General features: G+C 34.4%; 1 protein-coding gene across 1 annotated transcript in view; it reads left to right on the forward strand.

The window, feature by feature from the left end:
- LOC131069764 (uncharacterized) overlaps nt 1–19,905 on the forward strand; it is a 71,653-nt gene that overhangs the window by 45,367 nt on the left and 6,381 nt on the right. Inside the window, exons 2-3 of the mRNA XM_058005314.2 lie at nt 15,232–15,255; nt 15,525–15,537. Coding sequence (XP_057861297.2) covers nt 15,232–15,255; nt 15,525–15,537 — 37 coding nt within the window. The remainder of the gene's footprint in view (nt 1–15,231; nt 15,256–15,524; nt 15,538–19,905) is intronic.

Consider the following 19,905-nt stretch of genomic DNA (forward strand, 5'->3'; position numbering starts at 1 on the left):
AGATTTGTTCTGCACTTGCAGCTGCTTCAAAGAAAAAAGTGGTACACAGATGAAAAGGTAAAAAAATTTGCCTCCGTCTTAACTCTTATAGGCCAGGTAATGAATGTGCACAATAAGACATTAATGCCATGAGATCACGAAAAAGATTTCCTGCCATCCTCCCCTTCCTCCTTTCATGCGGCATGTCGTAGACAACTCCTTGTGCAACAATTAATCGCCACCTTGGCATTTTTACTTTCCAAATTTTCTCGCCTTAATAGGTTGAGGACTGTAGTTGCACATTTTTTTAAATTAATAGACTAAATTTATGTTGAAATTTTATATATATTTTTAAACTATTTTTGAAAATGATATATTGTAAACATATTTTCAAAGAATTTTGTTAAATGTTAAATTAATATTTTAGATTTAATATTGAATGTTTTCTTTTTAATATTAAACTTTTACCTTTCAAATTGCAGATCAAAATTTATATTTTTATTTAGTTATTTGTTTTATTCTAGAAACTAAGTTTCATGTTTAATACTATTTTTGAATTTAATTTTTTTACAAATAATATTAACATTATTTTTAATAGTTATCTCAAACTATTGTCCAATGCCCGGAATTGAAGATTTTAAATTTAATTAAATAGAATTAAGTGAAAGTCTATACTTAATACTTATAGTCTATGACTCTATAGACTATAAATCTCTTTTTCGGGAGGAATTTTAAAATGATTTAGTAGACTTTAAAAACAGACCAGAAAAGTAACGAGTATGGTGACATGCCAGAAAAAATGGCAAAAGTCATGGGACCCACTTCATCAAAAAATAGGTACCATCGACCGTTGGATGAACAAAGATCAACGGCTAGGGTGGATTTCGGCCTGAATGTGGGAAGCGAACACCTTTCTAAGAACTTCGCCCAGAATTGGACATTTTAAATTTAATTAAATATAATTAATTCTAAAAATCTCTTTTTTGGGTGGAATTTTAAAATGATTAAATAGACTAAAAATCAAACCGGAAAAGTGACGAGAGTATGGTGACGTGCCAGAAAAATGGCAGAAGTCGTGGGACCCACTACATCTTAAAACAGGTACGATTGACCCGCGACCGTTGGATGAACAAAGATCAACGGCTAGGGTGGATTTCAGCCCGAATGTGGGAAGTGAACACATTTGGGAGAACTTCGCCCGGAATTGGACATTTTAAATGTAATTAAATACAATTAAGTCTATAAAGCTTTTTTTCAGGCGGAGGTTTAAAATGATTAAATAGACTAAAAATCAAACCGAAAAAGTGACACGAGTATGGTGACGTGCCTGAAAACTGACAGAAGTGATGGGACCCATGACAACTGACAACAGGTACCATCATCCGTTGGATGAGCAAAGATCAACGACTTAGGGTGGATTTCGGCCCGAATGTGGGAAGTGAACACATTTGGGAGAACGTCGCCCGGAATTGAAACGTTTTAAATTTAATTAAATTTAAGTAAGTCTGTAAAGCACTTTTTTGGACGGAAGTTTAAAATTATTAAACAGACTTAAAAAACTCACCCGTAAAGTCACAACAGGTACCTTGGTCCCTCATCCATTGGATGAGCAAGATCAACGACTTAGGGTGGATTTCGGCCCGAATGTGGGAAGTGAAGACATTTGGGAGAACTTCGCCTGGAATTGAACGTATTACATTTAATGTCCTCAGAAATTCAGAATTTATACTGAAGTATTGAATGTTTTGTCCTTCGGCATCGAATAATTAATAATAATTAATAAAATTACAACATGATTCTTAATGTCCTTGGAATTTATACTGAAGTAATGAATGTTTTGTCCTTCGGCATCAAATAGTTATTAATAGTAATTAATAAAATTACAACATGATTCTTGATATTTTGCCCTTTAGGTTTTACTTTTCTACTTTTTAGAGTTTTCAAAATAAGAGACTCATAAATCATAATCATCTTTCATTTCTTGGATAAACCTGTAAATCGAGGGAGATTCAGAAACAACTACTAGATTGAGGAATGCAAGTTGCAACAGAGACTGTTTGCGCCAATCTAGTGAAATAGAAATTCCAATTTCCGGGTAAAATCTAGAACACCTACATCCCACCTTTTTTCCTTTTGGTAATCTCGTGGTCCAATTTGAGGGTTAGCATTTTCAGGTTTTTATCTAGCTACCTAGCATTATTTTGAATTATTAACAATAATAGTGATGGGGAAAACGGGAAGCAGTAGTTCAACAAGAAGCCAAGTGAAAAAAAAAATGTACCTAACCGAACTGGTTAAAACACCAGGTTTCACTGATGAATACCATGATATTTATGACCCTGCTATCCATGGTGAAAAGCGTATCATAGATATTAGATATACATTGTCTAGTAAGGCGGCAGATGCATCCAAGGCAAAATTTTATGTTTTCAACCCAATGTTACAAAAAATAACAAATAAAATCGCATTGTGGGATGTTGGATTGGGAAGCATGGTGTTACCTGAAGTATTCCCTTGCCCTGATTTTGTCATGGTCTGCGCCAAAAATTATGATGAAGATAAAAAAGCAATTGTCAATAAAAATACAAAAGAGGAAATTCTATCCATAAATGAGGGAGAATTTGCTCGTTTGTTGAACCTAGAATTTGAAGCCCAAAATTCAAACATCCAAATTGACCTTGAAAAGCTGGCAGGGAATTATGAGAGTCTCGATCCAAGTCGTAGAGATTCATTTATCAAAGGTCTAATAAAGATTGGTACTGGTATTGTGTTGGATCAGAATCATAAGCCTCCTTATGATTCTAAAAATTTTGTTCCGTGGGTTGAGGACAGTATTTCCTTGCTGTAGTTTTGCTTGGGATTGGAAAATGATAGGGAAGTGGGTGCAAGCCTTCTTGAAATGATTTATAATATCCATTGTGCAAGTCAGCCAGTAAGATATAATTTTATTGATCACATTGTAAAATTCATGCAAAAACAATTACTTATGATAAAAAAAGGTTCCTGTAAGACATTTAGGTTCTCATCCTACTTGTGCAATATTTGAGACCAACAAGCTTCAAATTGTGAGCTATAAGATTGATGAGAAGACTGGGAAGAGAACAGACTGTCCAATATATGATTGGAGCCCAAAGATAAGGATGCATGATAATAGAAAGAACTACAACCATTTTGTAGACTTCTTTTTGGCACCAATGTATAATGAAATTACAAGCACTCCAATGCCTAGGTTGCCTATGTCTTGTAGAGATTGCATTCAACTCGGAAGTCAAATAGAATTGGCTGCCTGGTTCTTCATGGAAGAATTCATTGTGTTAAGGTTTTACGGATCGGCAGTCAAACCATACAGACTTCCAATACATGTGACGGAGAGGGTATTTGCATTAGAGTATGTACGACAATTGGAGAGCACAGATAGGCACTTCCATGGTCAGCAAAAGAAGAGCATATTTCCTTCCTTGCCTTTCTCATGTGGAGGGTTCACATTTGAGAGAAAAGCATTCATTGTGGCACATGATTTCTTGACAGTTTTTAACTTTGGTGACGAGGGTCTCTGGCAGTATGATTCAATCGGTGTAGTTCAAGCAAGGCTTAAGAAAAATGGGAACTCTTCAACGTTATGTCAACATGAAAGTAAACCATTGCTAGAAAAGCTTAGAAACAAGGACTCCTGGGATGAGGTTAAAAAAGAGATGGAGAAAATTGCAGCTGACAATAACATTTCAAATGAAGAAATTTCATCACAAATTATGGAGGGCCAGGGCAATGAGGGCATCCAAAATAGGAGGTCCTACAATTTCTACATAAAATCTACTAATCCATCTAAGAAAACTATTCCCAAATCAATTTTGCATGAATGTAAAGAGAATTGTTGGACTCATACCAAAATAAATGATTTTTGGACTATGAGGAGGAATCTCGGTGAACCAAAGACAAGTGCAGAATTTGAGAGCATCGACGAGGATGCAGAGTTTAGCAAATTGTGGGATATGGAGCATGGTGGGACTGAAGGTGATGATGATGAGCATGAGGTTGTCATTGAGGCCCCTCCAACAACTACTATAGTGCCTAAAATATTAGGTGGAATCAGTGAGTCCATGAAAGACAAATATAGCAAAGGGGCAAACCTTGTGGAAAAAATGGGTTTTGAAGGTGGTGGTCTAGGTCCTAGAGGAGAGGGAATTTGGTATCCACTTCAGGTACAACTTCCATCACAGTCAAAATGAAAAGGTCCTTATAAACCAGTCATTGGACTTGATTCTTTAGATTCATTAGGGATAGGTACTACTCATTACCCTCAGGGTCCACCTACATTTGTTTCTGGTTCAAATCCACAACCACCACCACATCATGGTATTCCCATTGGTGGTGAATTAAGTGCCACTGCCACTGGTGGGGAATTTGGGGATAGTATTCTTATTATTGTTCAGTCAAGTGCCATTGTGATTGGTGGGTCAAAATCAAAAGGTCCTTATAAACCAGTCATTGGACTTGATTTTTCAGATTCGTCACCGATAGGTACTACTCATTACCCTCAGAATCCACCTACATTTGTTTCAGGTTCAAATCCACAACCACCACCACATCATGGTATTCCCATTGGTGGTGAATCAAGTGCCACTGCCACTGGTGGGGAATCTGGGGATAGTATTCCTATTATTGTTCAGTCAAGTGCCACTGTGATTGGTGATGTTGGCATGGGTACTACTATTGATACTAGTTGTTTTGGTGTTGGACAAGGGCAACAACAAAATATCTCTCGCAAGAGGCCACTAGAGGTAGATAGTCAATCTCATACTATTGAGAATCCTATATCAAGTGCCACTGACACTACAAATCAATCATTTGCAGCTTCATATCACACACCTCAAAAGACTATGAAAACTACACATGAAAGTGTCAGTGGGAGTGGGACAGCATTAGGAACTGTTGTTGGTAATCCTAATCCTGGTCAAGCATTAGTTAAAACCACAAGAATAAGTGGAACTAGAGCCTATGGTATTCCTATGTCACCTTTCAAACATTCAATTGCTTCAGCAAGCCCAGATTTTCAATTTCGTGATTACTATGAAAAATATGAACACACAACAAAAACAAATAAAGAAAAAAAGAAAGCATTTCATAGGAATTCCGTGTCTGAAGTTGTAAATGAACAACCTGCAAGGAACAGGGTATTTCCAACATATGACCCACAGAAAGATATGATGGAGTTCATGGTTGTTATGCCCCCGGACACATCTAAAGATAAAAATCCACCACACTGTCAGATAGATCCCTCTCAATTTCAAGTTAGCACCCTCCAAATGGATTTTTCCAAAGTACATAATGTGGACAAAATTAGTGTGTCAAAAAGGACTAACGAAGTGGTCTACACTTCACTGCTAAAGGTGGAGAGAGAAAAAAATAAACTGGAGAAACAAATAGAAAAGTTACAGGCAGACCTGGAAAATGAAAAATCAAGGAGGAAAGCAACAGATAGCAAGTGCAATGAATTATAGAAAAGGATAAAAAATTCGGGCTCTGCAATAGAAATTGCAAAGCAGGACAAGAAGGATGCAGAATTGAAGGACCTAACAGAAAAACTGGCTAAAAGCAGTAAAAAAATTGCTGAGGAAAAAGCCAGTTTTCAAAAATTATACAGAAGTTATGAGTCTGCTGCCGCCGAAATGAAAAAATTACAGGACCTATTGGATCATGGGAAGGAAAAAGAAAAACATTTGCAAGAGGAAGTAGAGGAAGAAAGAAAAAAATGTGCACAAATGAAAGAAGACCTGCACAATGCAAATGATAAAATAAAAACTTTGGATGATAGATTCAAAGATAATATGAAAAATACAACGAAGTATATACAAGAAAACATTTGGTGGGAAATAATGCAGAGGAGTGAGAAGTTGTGTGAATGGTTTCAATTGACTGAAAGTATGAGACAATTTTTTTTTAAAATCAAACGGCACTATGAGAAGAGCACACATGTTTATTCAAAAGAGGAAATGGCAAAAAAGATTTTGAAAGTAGTCTATAGTTCCAGTGACAGCTACTTGGCATCTAAGGGAATTAAGAGCCGCATTGATGCAACAGTTAAGACATCATCTATCATTCAAAAATGCCAGAAGCTAAGGGAAACATCAGAAGTTATGGACAGTTGTGGAAAAAAGATAATGAAGCTGCAAGAAAAGAAAAATAATTTGATTAAACTTGGTTTGCCTAAGCCTGTTGACACAGAAAATAAATTCATTGGCGAAGAAGCTTACAAAGAAATCATGGAGAAAAAAATGAAGTCTGATTTAGACTTGCTTCCAAAGGACACAACTCTCAAAAGCTTTCTGGAATTCATCCAACCATTTACAACTCTAAATTTGCTATTGGATGAAATAGTGATGTCAAGTAAATCTTCTAAATATGGAATGTTAACGAAGTTGGAGGTGACTTTCCATAGTTTACAGAATATTGACCTTCCATTAGACGAAGAGTGGAGCACCCTACAAAAACTGGCATAGAATTCTTAAGAATCATAGTATGTATTGCACAAATTTCTTCTTTTATTCTTAATTTCAAGGTTGTTTTTTTTTTTTTTTTCCTGTTTGCTATTTTGCTAATCCAGCCTATGAATCTAATTTATGAATACGAAAAAAACAGCACTCGCTATTGCTATTTTGCTAATCCAGCCTATGTATCTATGATGGACACTGCAAAACTTCAGCCAGTAAATTTGTATTCTCAAATTCTCCCTTGCTTTAACATTTATGCATTTCTCTGTTTCTGATTAGTAGGTTTTAGGCACTCCTATAGCTAGTATCTATGTTTAATTTGTCATGACTCATGGTGTGAATTAATATTTAATTTTGAACTCTATTTTTTGAACAGGAGACATCAAACATGTAGCAGATGTTAAATTGCTAATACGGCCTGTGATGGCCATATAAATATGTGCTGAGTTTGTGATTTTGATGTTCAGTGTTCACATGTTGCAAACTTGCAATTCGACCTAAAGCTGTTGTTGCTCCCTTGTTTCTATAAAAGGGAATTCAGGGTCATTTGCAATTTTGCAAAGGGTTCTGAAACTTTGTATTCACTTTTGCATGGACATTGGAGAATCACACAGGAGTTGTTGTTGCTCTCTTGTTTCTATAAAAGGGAATTCAGGGTCATTTGCAAAGGGTTCTGAAACTTTGTATTCACTTTTGCAATTGGCATGTAGAATCACACAAATTGGTGTATTACTATTGAATGAAATGTATCATATGGCTATATTTTGAAAGAATTAATGAAAATCTAAGTTCTCGACATGTGTATTACTATTGAATGAAATCTATCATATGGTTCTGAAATATATCACACAGATTTGAGACTCAAACATGTATAAATAAACAATAAACATCTCTGTATCAATAAACACATTATGGTTTTTTTTTATTATGCTATTTTAAATCTGGAAATAGAAAGTTGAAAAATAAAATTACAAATCAATATTAAATTCTAATTGCAAAAAGTAATATGCTTTTGTAATATGAATGATGAGATACAGTAATAAGATTAATAAATACCAATCTCTTACAGTTGCCATTCATCCTCATCAAATTCAGTGCTTTCTTGATTCTCGTTTGTGGTTTCTTTACTCTGAGACTGAGTCTGCATATCTTCGCCGAACAACATCTCAATGCTACCAGTAGGTCCACTAGTCCCACTGACACTTTGGTTTGAAGTGTTGCCCAAACCTCTTCTTTCACATTTGGACCTCCAGATTTGTAGTGCCCTATCGTAAGGAAAAGTGTGGACATCATACCTAGATGTATAGAGCCTCAAGCAATTTTCCAAATTTTTGTCTACTTTGTTTCTTAGCTTTGATTTTAGGAACCCCAAAGCACTGAAAACTCTCTCATCTTCCATCGAACCCAATATCATGGTAAGACATAAATCAGCAAGCTTCACATACTATGGCATTGAATCACGCAAGGATGCGTTCTCAGCTATATATTTCCAAACCCTTGTTACTGATCCCTCTTCACGGGGGTTCTCCATTTTGGCATATTGTTGTTTCATAGTGTATGCAAAATGAGATGATTTCTCTCGAAGATGAGTTTCGTCTAATATTCCATTTATAGTTACTCCATTCAATTCTCTGGATGTGCAAAATTGTTTTATCAGTCAGTAGCTTAATTCGAAAATCAGATGCACTGTTGAGGCTCCAATAATGAGGAAACACAATAGACATGGCTTCGAGTAGGTTGTCAGGAGGGAATCTGCTTCTAATTTCTGAGGAAAGATCATATGCAATTTTCTGCACAGAAGTAGTTACAGTCTCAACAATCTTGTCGAAATCTTCCTTTGTAACTCTTGCTAGTTTCTTCCTGGGGCGCTTTCCTGGTTCCTCAGGGTCAACCATGGCATAGAAGTGCATTGGTATCTCAACTCCCCGTACATTGGCACATACCTCCTCATCTGCACCGATTTGTAAAAAGTTATCAGGATTGTTCAAATCTGTGAGTGTCCGCCACTTGACAAATTTTTCATCAGATAGTGTTGGTTCATTTCGATAGAGATTGTCGAGGGTCATGCATGTCATCTTACGCAGCGTAGCATATTCTATAATATACAGAGCTCTTTTTTGGGCAGCCTTCATAATATTTCTCATTTCCTCTAGCATGGGCAGAAGAGCTGCTAAAGTTAAGATGTCTCTAAATTACTTAACCTGCCAAGAAGTTTAGGAAATTTTGGTTGATCTGATTTGTTGCGAGTTGTGTGAAATAGTCCAATCAAGGATGGATATTCTAAAAACACTCGATGCGCTGGACCATCCAAAGAGATCCATCTGGTATCATTATCCTTGAGAAGCTTGTTCTCATCAGTTAATCTATCAGCAAAGTGTTGAAATTCCATAAATCGCTTGGGACTTCGACAGAAGTGTGAGTAGAGCTCTCTGATTAAAATTTCAATTTTTTTAACCGAAGCAAACTTGCTCACAATTCCAAAAGCTAGATTCATTCTGTGAGCCATGCAGTGAATTGCAATAATGTACGGTGCAAATGAAGTTTCAATCTTTGTATAAAGACCATTCCTGTGACCTTGCATTACTGAAGCTCCATCTACTCCAACACAAACCAATTTTTTGGCTATCGTCATGTCATCCATACCTCCATATTCAATTAAACTTCTCTTTACTAGTTGAAATAAATTTTCCGTTGTCGCACTCTCCTTCATTTTAGCAACAGATAGTAGATGAGGTTGGCGGGTATGATTCTCTACAGTATAAACATGCATGCATACCCATGAAGTATTATCTACTGTCGTAACTTCGTCTAAAGAAAATGCAATGAAGTTTGACTCTCTTATTTTTTCCTATACATCTTCTATTTCAACCTTAGCAAGACAACTTGCCCATTCCCATCCACTGTTTACTGACCAGTGTCTATTAGGATAGTTAGGAACTTTCAAAAAGTGTAATAAACCACTAGTTGATGGGAAATCTGTCATAGCACACCCTCTGCTCAAAATATGAAAAACAACGCTTAACTGAACAACTTTTCCCAGTTGTTCCATTTGCATTGCTTTTCCAAAAATAGCTTCAATAGAACCTTTAACTTCAGCAGGCTTCATCTGTAATTTCTCATGAAAATAATACTCTTCAGCATTCCTCACATGCTTACATTCATTCTTTGTTTTCCATCTTATCATTGATTTTTCAACCCCGTCTATCATTTGTTTTTCATAAACTTTACCCATATGCTTTTCTATGGTGTCAAATTTTAGCTGCAACCTAATTTCCTTCTTATTTTTCCAAGTGCAAATCTTACACCTGCATTCTATTGGAGGCTCACCTTCAATTGGATTCTCCACTGGTTCAATGAATGGATACTTCGATGCCCAATTAATTTGAAAATTCCTAACTGACATATCCCACTCCCAATCCTTTTTTGATTGTGGTTCACCATTTTTTGATATGGCTTTTCTTTTCCCCTTCCGTGCATTATCATCAATGGAATTATCACCCAAGTCGATTATATCACTCCAGCTAACTTGGGTATCTACCAGATAATCTTCTTCAAGATCATCCTGATCTGAGATATCAGGTTCGTCGCCATCTTCAACATGCGGTGCAGGTGGTGAATTTTGTACTTGTACTTGTGATGATGTACCTTCCTGATTTTCACCAGTACCACAATCTTTTCCAATGCCAAAGTACAAAGACAATGTTCTACTTTTTGTTGGCCTCTCCTGGCCTTCCCCACATTCAGGTTTCCTACCCCTCTTCCTGTTCGACATCTCCAACGAAATAAAGGCTGCCAAAAAAATATCAATTTGCTGAAGAAGCAATAATAGACTATAATGTATAATATACCAGTTCAAAAATATGATCGCTCACCTTTAGGCTTTAAGTAATAGGCAGTCACCAATACAGTCAACAACAATGATTTTCCTTGGTCTGAAACTTCGCTATTGATCAGAATTAAGAGCCTAGAACCCACCAGATTGTGTTGAGATAGATCTGATCTTTACATGTATTTATACCAATCCTTATATGGCGAATTCCGCGGGAATTTACCAGTATACAAATATTTGGCGAATCCCATGTAATTATAACACGACTTATGTAATTTTCGAGGTGATTATAGGTCGTCCAAATACGACTTATGTAATTTTCGAGGCGATTATAGGTCGTCCAAATAATAGGCAAATAGTGAATACAATATAGTTGGCGAAAGATGGGGTGACTGGAGACACGCGTCGGCAAGATGTCAGGCGAATTGGGTCCCCCCGGATAACAAATCTTCACATGCCCTTAGGCGAATTAAGGTCATCTATTAAGGCAACCTCAGAGAGTGTAGGCGAAATAATTAAATTTACCATGCGTCCACCATATATTGTATTGGCGAAATCATTGCATAGAAACATTTAATTGCATAAAACATATGGCGATCGGGCCGTGACGTTGACGGAAATTGATAATGTTCTGGTGACATGACCACCCCCATACGGTACAAAATATTTACCATTTCCAACAGGGCCGACGTGAAAAATTTGCCATTGGCGAATATTCGCCACTAAAGTAATCATTGGAAAGGAAAGCGTTGTTGATCTGGTTCTTCTTCATTAGTGCAACATTTTAATATGGATGTATCAGACAAGATGATTTCTAAATAGCTGTTGAGTTTGTTGTATCTTGTGTTTTCTTCTTTGATGGGTCCCTTTGAAATAACATAATGTGAACTTACTTCCACACGGTTAGAGTGCAACTGAGCCATTTCATCAAAACATGTGACTCTAATTTCATAGCCCTCGGTGTCAACAATGTCAAAGCTAGAGACGTGGCTATGTTGTATGCCTTAATAGGGCGCTTATGAGTAACTCTGCCTTTGATTGTCCACTTATTTTGGTGTGGATTTAAACTTTTGATAGGGCTTATGTTATCAAAGGTTTTACTTTGGGGGGATGGCAATTCAGTAGAAAATTGAAGAGATCATTTAGATGATGATGGTGTGTCCTCAGACATAATTTCTGGTTGTTGTTCTTTGAACAGGTATATTGGTTTACCAAATAACAGACAATCACTTTGTTTTACTTGCAAACTAAGTATTATAATAGTCCTGTAAAAGGAAAATACTTTTCTTTAAAATACTTTCGATTATACTTGAAAACAATTAAATAGAGATGAAACATATTTTATTTAATAAACATAGTTTGTTTCCTACCTTGTGTTCCATATGTATCTGCATGTATAACTGGACAATTTGACTATTGTGCCTATTTTAAGAATATCTGAATCTATCAGAGTAGCATACTTAGAAGGCAAGACTGCTAACTACATGTATGTGCCATTAGACAACACTAATTTATATTTGTCAGTATCATCTTTGTCATTATGCATTTTCTAAAATGACAAAACTTGTAGCAATGCTGAAGGAAGCTCATCCCCAACATTGATAGATTGAATTGCAAAAGGGGTAGGGGTATAGTCTTGGGTATTTTCCTACAAAAAAAAATATAAATATAGAAGATTTAATGTTAACGCTAAGCAAGTCATACATGTGCTTACTCGTTAATGTAAAGTATGTGTTTAGTAGAGTATGTAATCAAGCTATGTTAACTACAAAGTGTTCATCTATATTTGACTATGCTATGAAAAAATGGTGCATGCGATAATGAAAAGGATGGAATGGAAAAGAGAAATGTATTATGAAAAAAATAACATTAAAGTTTCTTGTTTTGAAAATGTTTGATAAATTAGCTTACCAAACTATCAATTGTGGACTGCTGTATCGATTCAGAGGTGTTTGCTATAGATGCCATTGTGGATATAGACCTTTTTTGTTTGAGACAAATCTCAGAACTAAGCATACATGCCAGTTCATGTTATGAAGAAGTAGTTAATTTATCTCATCCTAAAGTCCTATTTATTGGAAGAATTCAATATTGTACAACTCGTATGAAATGAACAGATCGCCACGCAAGGATATGGTAATTACTTGTTTGTTAGTTTCAAAATCCTTTCAGATTCAATCTGATGATAAGTTTCCTGTCATCTAGACTGGTATATTGCCTTTCAGAGTAAAGTTGATTGGGTTCCTATTATGACGTTTAAAATATTCTGTTAGAATAGATTGAATGCCATAATGGCTCAAGTAATTCATTGTCGTTGATAAGTATGCAGCAAAATCCTACTAAATACGAAAGTTGTCGCCAACAGAAATTGAGAATTGTAGTTTGTTTTTTATGTGTTGTTTTATTTAGTAATTCATCAATTTGGATTAGTTTAGGTAAGTGGTCAACTAACCCCATTAAAAACGGGAAAATTGTACCTACATTAAGGTGGAAAGTTTTTTTGTGGTTTCCACTGTTAACAGTAAATTACAAGCATGATGAATTGTACTTCTCATTTTAGAATACAATCGAAACATGAGTTTAACTGATCAAAGGCATATATGCATAAGAACACCAAAATCTAAAGTCTTAGTTTACGATTTAGAGATTTAAGAATCAAGTACAAAAAATGAGTTCAACTCATCATAGACTAATGAAGATATGAGTTAAAGATTTTGTTTCAAACGGTAATCAACCGATCAAAGACTAATTGAAACATGAGTTCAAATGGTCAAATGTTCATATGCCGACGAGCTTAGAAAATATAAAGTTTTACTTTATGATTTAAATATTTGACAACAAGCTACCAAAATATGAGTTCATCTCATCTAAGACTAATCAAAATATGAGTTGAATTTATTTGTTTCGAAGGCTAATCAAAATATGAGTCCAACTTTTCAAAGACTCAGTAATTACAGACAAAGAGGATCTACCCAGGCAACCCATCCAAGCTCGTTATCATTCCATTTAAATATTTTGTCTCCCAATATGAAAGTAACGAGTGGATCAATCAATTGTTCAACAGTTGTTATTGGAAGAGGCCATAATTCCATACTATGTATGGTTGTTACATCAGTACAATATGTAGAGGGGTTCTCTGTTGATTGGTTGGCTATTTTATATTCGTAGTTATGGATTAACTTTCTGAGATTGCTCTTTAACTTGTTGCTCTCTTGCAACATCCTTCCAATGAAACTGTTAATGTCCTCTGTTTCTTTCAATCTTCTATCCATTGTAGAAATTTGATTGTGTTAGTGTGGTTGTTTTCTGTTGGAATGACAAAATCAAAATGCATTACTTAAAAAAGTGAATACAAAAGAATAAGAGAGCTTATCTCAAAGTAGATCATATTTTTTTTTGGAAATCCAAAATAATTTTTTGTTGACTCATTATAAAAAACATTGAATACAAACATCAAAAAATGGAAAAAATCGTACATATCAGGTATGGTATGGGGTGAAAAAAACCTAATTCAAAGCATTGCAAATGAATAGGATTTCTAGTTGTTTTTTTATAATTAGTTGAAGAATTAAATCTAAGTAACTAAGATTAGTTTCGTATAAGTATACTTCTAGATTCTATTTCACACAGCTTTAAGATGATATGCATAAAAAAGATGCACATCAGAAGGGTGCATAACATGGTAGTAATACCACCATGGACTATGAAGAGAAAATGACTATTGTTTTTAGAGTTCATCCTATAAATTTTCTAAGGTTTCACATTACTGATTTTTTTGGCTTTCCATCGTTTAATCCATGCATTTAATATTTGTTAGGGCTCAATGGTTTTGTCTAATTTTAAATTTACATAGACTCTCTTTATGACCATGTTCTTTCACAGTTCAATGAATCTAACATTCTAAAGCTGTAATGAAATCAAGAGAAAATAAACATGCAGTTCAGGAAGATATATGCATGACTAAAGGCCTAACATCCACTGGTTTTACATTTTACGGTTTCTTGTTTCATAACATGCAACACTGTAATGTCATTTATGTTAACCTATGTATCCTTCAATAGAGCATACTCATCAATGACATTACACTGTTGTTGTTAAGTCAAACAAAACTGTAAAATGTAAAATGTAAAAAAACTTTTACTCTGCAAGACAACTGTTCACTTTTTAAGTACTCTTACAATTTTCCAGGTTACGAGTGCAGTTATGTTTGCTGTTTTGATCATTTACATTTTACAATGTTTTCTAATCATTTAATATCCTCTGTTTTTAGGGTTTTTACGTTTTTGTAATACTGTCCTGACACTTTGTTTTGCTTGTAATTTGTTGCTCTCTCTTGGTTATTGCTCTTTCATAATCTTGTTAATGATTAGTGACTTTGTGGACATATAAATTTCAGAATGGATTCACATATATGTATACATGTATTTATATCTATAAGCACTACCAATCCTTTTAAGAAAATCTAATATATATATATATATATATATATATATACGTTGTTTGTGGCCGTGAATGCTTTCACTCTACAAGGTAAGTGTTTGCTTTTACAATTTTGAGGATTTGTGCATATATATACATGTGTATATATATAGATATACATGTGTATATACATGTAAATACATGTATAAGCAGTGCCAACCATTTTAAGAAAATCTAATATATATACATGTATATACGTTGTTTGTGGTCGTGAATGCTTTCACTTTGCAAGGTAAGTGTTCACTTTTACAGTTTAAAGGGTTTGTGAAGTTTTTTGTTATAGTCTGCTTTTTTTTTTCTTCGTGATCTTGTAAGGTTATTGCTTTATGTATTTGTGTTTGTTTGTTGTCTGAAGTATTTTGGCTGCAAGTTTTCTGCAAAAGTCGAGTTAGGTTTAGTGATTCCTTTCTATCTCTGGTCATGAATGGTTTATTGGTGTTGTTTATGAGTTTGTAGGCATGGCTGCTTTCACTCTGCAAGGTAAGTGTACACTTTCAGAGTTTTAAGGGTTTGTAAAGTTTTTTGTTATACTTTGCTTATATTTTTTCTTCGTGTCCTTGCAGGGTTACTTGTTTGATAACATGCAACAATGTAATATCATTTATGCAAAGTTATATATCCTGCAATAAAGCATACTCATCAATTGCATTACACTATTGATGTTAAGGCAAACATACCTGTAACATGTAAAAATGCTTTCACTCTGCAAGTCGACTGTTCACTTTTTTACATCTTTTACAATTTTGCAGGTAACAAGTGCAGGTATAGTTGTTGTTTTGATCATTTACACTTTACAATGTTTTTTGGTCATTAAATATTCTCTATTTTTAGGGTTAATTACGTTTTAACGTTGATAATCTGCATCGTTCTGGCCTTTTGTAACTCATTATAGGTTTTTAGTGGGCGATGTTGGCCACCTAGGATTATTATTTTCTTCTCAATGCAAACCATTAATTGGTAGCATTTTTTAGTATAACAAAAATACAATAACCCTGAATATTCCAAAATGAAAACATTCAAAACATGAACCACACCTACACTTGGACCTTGGTTAAGAAGTCAATGGAAGAATTCCTTGACATATTAGAATCACTAAATCATACCACTAAACCTAAGTGGACGGCTAAATCCAACCTTAGGAGAAAAGTTGCCAACCAAAACACTTTAGACAATGAACAAAGGCAAATGCATATTAGGGTTAGTCAGCAACCATAAACAACTTTGACATGCATGCACACGAAGGCAGACCAAAGCAAGCAACACATCATCACTTGTGGATGCATGCGCACTAACTGAGGCGAAACCAACAAAACACGTCACCACACTGGGAAAGAAAGGTTCCACTCGCCAGTAAACATTTCACCAGATTGTTTTGCACTTTGGTGGTAAACCTCTCACACTAAAAGCCTACTGGCTTAGTTAACAAGTTTGTATTGGATTTACATTTTTAAGGGGTAGGTGTTTGCTAACTTCCAACACTATAATCCTATTACTGTGAAGGTATTTGCCTTATATAATAAGCTGGTCACAAGATGACAATTATACACATCAATGGCATTATAGTGTTGCGAATTTAGCTAAATAGAACCATAAAACGTGAAGTCATTTTAATGTTGTTAATTTGCATGGTTTTTGACTTTAAGACGATATAATACTATCAAATTTTTTCTATGGGATTGCTATTAATTAGCAGGTTTATTGATGTGATTATTGTCTTTCTGGACATGAAGGCTTTTACTCTGCAATATAAATTGCCTTTTGTCTATAAACGCTATAAACTTCAGAATGGATTTATTAAAATAATGGTTTGCTTGGACTGGGTAAACAAATGTAAACCCTACTAACCAGGCTCTTGTGTGTGTTAAAGAGAAAGCTATAGAATATTACTGTCACTAGGCAATGGGCTTAGCCAAGCTCTCAGATATGAAGGTGTCAAAATGCGAGTATCACTCCTACCAAACCATGCAATAAAGAGCATGCAAAGGCATAAAACAAGAAAAAATAGATGATATCTGATCCCTACGCCACACTATAATGACAAATAACAAGAAGCAGTGGAAGGAAATGAAGCAAATGGAGGGTTGGTATCTCAAATGCATCAATTAAATCTCATTCCCTGTTAATGGTGAGTTTCCAATCCTCTTTATAAGTTGAGAAGTAATTAGTGAGAAAGAAAGATTTTCAGGTTGACAATTGATTTGTCATGTGATGCTTTATAGCATAGGCTAGTTGATTTACATGAATGAATGACAAAAAATTGGTCAAAAACCAAAAAGGCTTAAAAAAGATTTATCCAAGCACATAATGATTTTTGTGGTCCTATGCCAATTATGGAAGTTAGAACCTATGTCTTAGCCAATGGCCCTTGGTTCTTTAATAAGTTGATGTTTTAATGACAATGTAGTTTCTGGAATTTAATCTAATGATTGAGACATTCTCAATCATTGCAATTTCCATGGTCTTGCCTTATCTACCATTCCAATTCTAGGTAGATTCTTGTTTCAAGGGATAACTAATTTGTTAGATCAATTCTTATACAGACCTGAATGGGCAACAATTAATTACATATGAATATGAATACAATAATTCTAATTTCAAGGACAAGGACAAGGGACAAATATATATGTACATGTATATATACACATGTATAAGCACTACCAACGCTTTTAAGCAAATCTATTATACATACATGTATATATATATTTTGGACTTTAAGGCGTTATAATACTAACAAAATATTTCTATGTTGTTGCTGTTAATTTGCAGGGTTATTGATGTGATTATTGCTTACTAGTTCTATGTCGTTGCTGTTAATTTGCAGGGTTATTGATGTTTCTATGCCATTGCTGTTAATTTGCAGGGTTATTGATGTGATTATTGCTGTCTGGACATGAAAACTTTTACTCTGCAAGATAAATAGCCTTTTATCTATAAACGCTAGAAACTTCAGAATGGATTTATTAAAACAAAGGTTTGCTTGGACTGGGTAACATATATATATATATATATATATATATATATATATATATATATATATATATATATATATATATATATATATATATATATATATATACATGTACATGTACACGTATATATACATGTATATATATGTACATGTGTATTTATATATATATACATGTGTATACATGTATCAACACTACGAACCCTTTTAAGAAAATCTCTCTCTCTCTCTCTCTCTCTCTCTCTCTATCTATATATATATATATATATATATATATATATATATATATATATATATATATATATATATATATATATATATATATATAAGCACTACCAAGCAAATCCATAGCACTGCCAATGCTTTATATATATATATATATATATATAAAAGCACTACCAATGCTTTTAAGCAAATCCATAGCACTGCCAATGCTTTATATATATATATATATATATATATATATATATATATATATAAAAGAGTATAAGCACTACCAATGCTTTTAAGCAAATCCATTTTATATATATATAAAAGCACTACCAACTTTTTAAAGAAAATCTATTCAGAGCAAAATAACAATAATATGATAATCGATGACATATTGTGAACAACATAATCCCTATACAAATCTAAATTTAAGAATGGATTTATTAAAACAAAGATTTGCTTGAACTGGCTAACATGTATATATATATACATGTGTGTATATATATATGTGTGTATATATATATATATATATATATATATATATATATATATATATATATATATATATATATATATATATGAATATAAAATTTCGTTAGCTGTGAAGCTTTGGAAATGATCTTACCTTATAGAGTCTAAGATATAATAGATAAGCATAACACAATGGCAACCTCGTGGAGGAAAACAAAACCCTAAAACATAAAACCAATGCGAACCTGCCAACAACAACCATGAAAACATTAAACAGGAAAGACCTATAAATGAAGCATAATTCTAAAAGAAGAAGTTAAGAGATTTGCACTTGCCTTGCAGAGCAAAAGGATTCACAACCACAAAGAATAAAACAACAACAATAACCCTGCAAATTAACAGGATTAGAAAAGAGCAATAACCGAGAAAGACCCACAAATTAAAAACAAAGACCGACAAATTAGAAGCCAAACAAAGAACACCTGCCTTGCAGAGTGAAAGCATTCACGCCCACAAAACATTATAAGCAGAGTATAACAAACACCTTCGCAAACCCTAAAAACTCTACAAGTCAACACTTGCCTTGCAGAGTGAAAGTATTCACACCCACAAACTCTTAAACAACACCAAAAAACAATAACCCTGCAAGGAGACAAACAAAAATTATAAGCAGAGTATAACAACAGTAATAACCCTACAAATTGACATAATCAACAAAGAGCCACAAAATAAAACAAAATAATGCAAAAAACAGAGGATATTCAACCAGAGAACATTACAAACATACAACACTTACCAACTGCAAAGATTATTAACTGGATCACGAAAGAACAATAACCAAGAGAGAGATAGCAAACACCTTCACAAACCCTAATACTTGTAAAAGTGAACACTTGCCTTGCAAAGTGAAAGTATTGACACCCACAAACAGTGAAACAACACAAACAAACTAATAACCTTGCAAGGACACGAGGAAAAAACATAAGCACAGTATAAAAAAAATCTTTACAAACCAAACAAACTGTAAAAATAAACACTTACCTTGCAGACTAAAAGCATTCACGACCACAAACTCAGAAGCGACACCAAGAAAACAGTCACATCGAGCAAAAAAACTAACTCGACGAGTAAATCCAACGTTACCAGAAAAGTTGCAGAGAAAAACACTTCGCACAACAACAAAGCCAAATACATTTTAGGGTTAACCAGCGGCCATAAACAACGTCGACATTCGTGTGCACGGTCGGACAAGAAAACATTAAACACAACATCGCTTCGGGAAACATGCACACGGACCGAGACGACCCCAACCGAACATGTCACCATGCCAAAAGCCAAGCATAACATCACCACACCAAGAGGAACGCCGACAGAAAAACATTCCGACGATTGCCGGAATGTCTTGCACTTCGGCAGCAAACTTCTCCCACTAAAAGCCTATCGGCTTAATAATACCTTTAAATAGAAATGAATGTGTCGAATTG

Source organism: Cryptomeria japonica, chromosome 4 (assembly GCF_030272615.1).
Source record: "Cryptomeria japonica chromosome 4, Sugi_1.0, whole genome shotgun sequence".
NCBI lineage: Eukaryota > Viridiplantae > Streptophyta > Pinopsida > Cupressales > Cupressaceae > Cryptomeria > Cryptomeria japonica.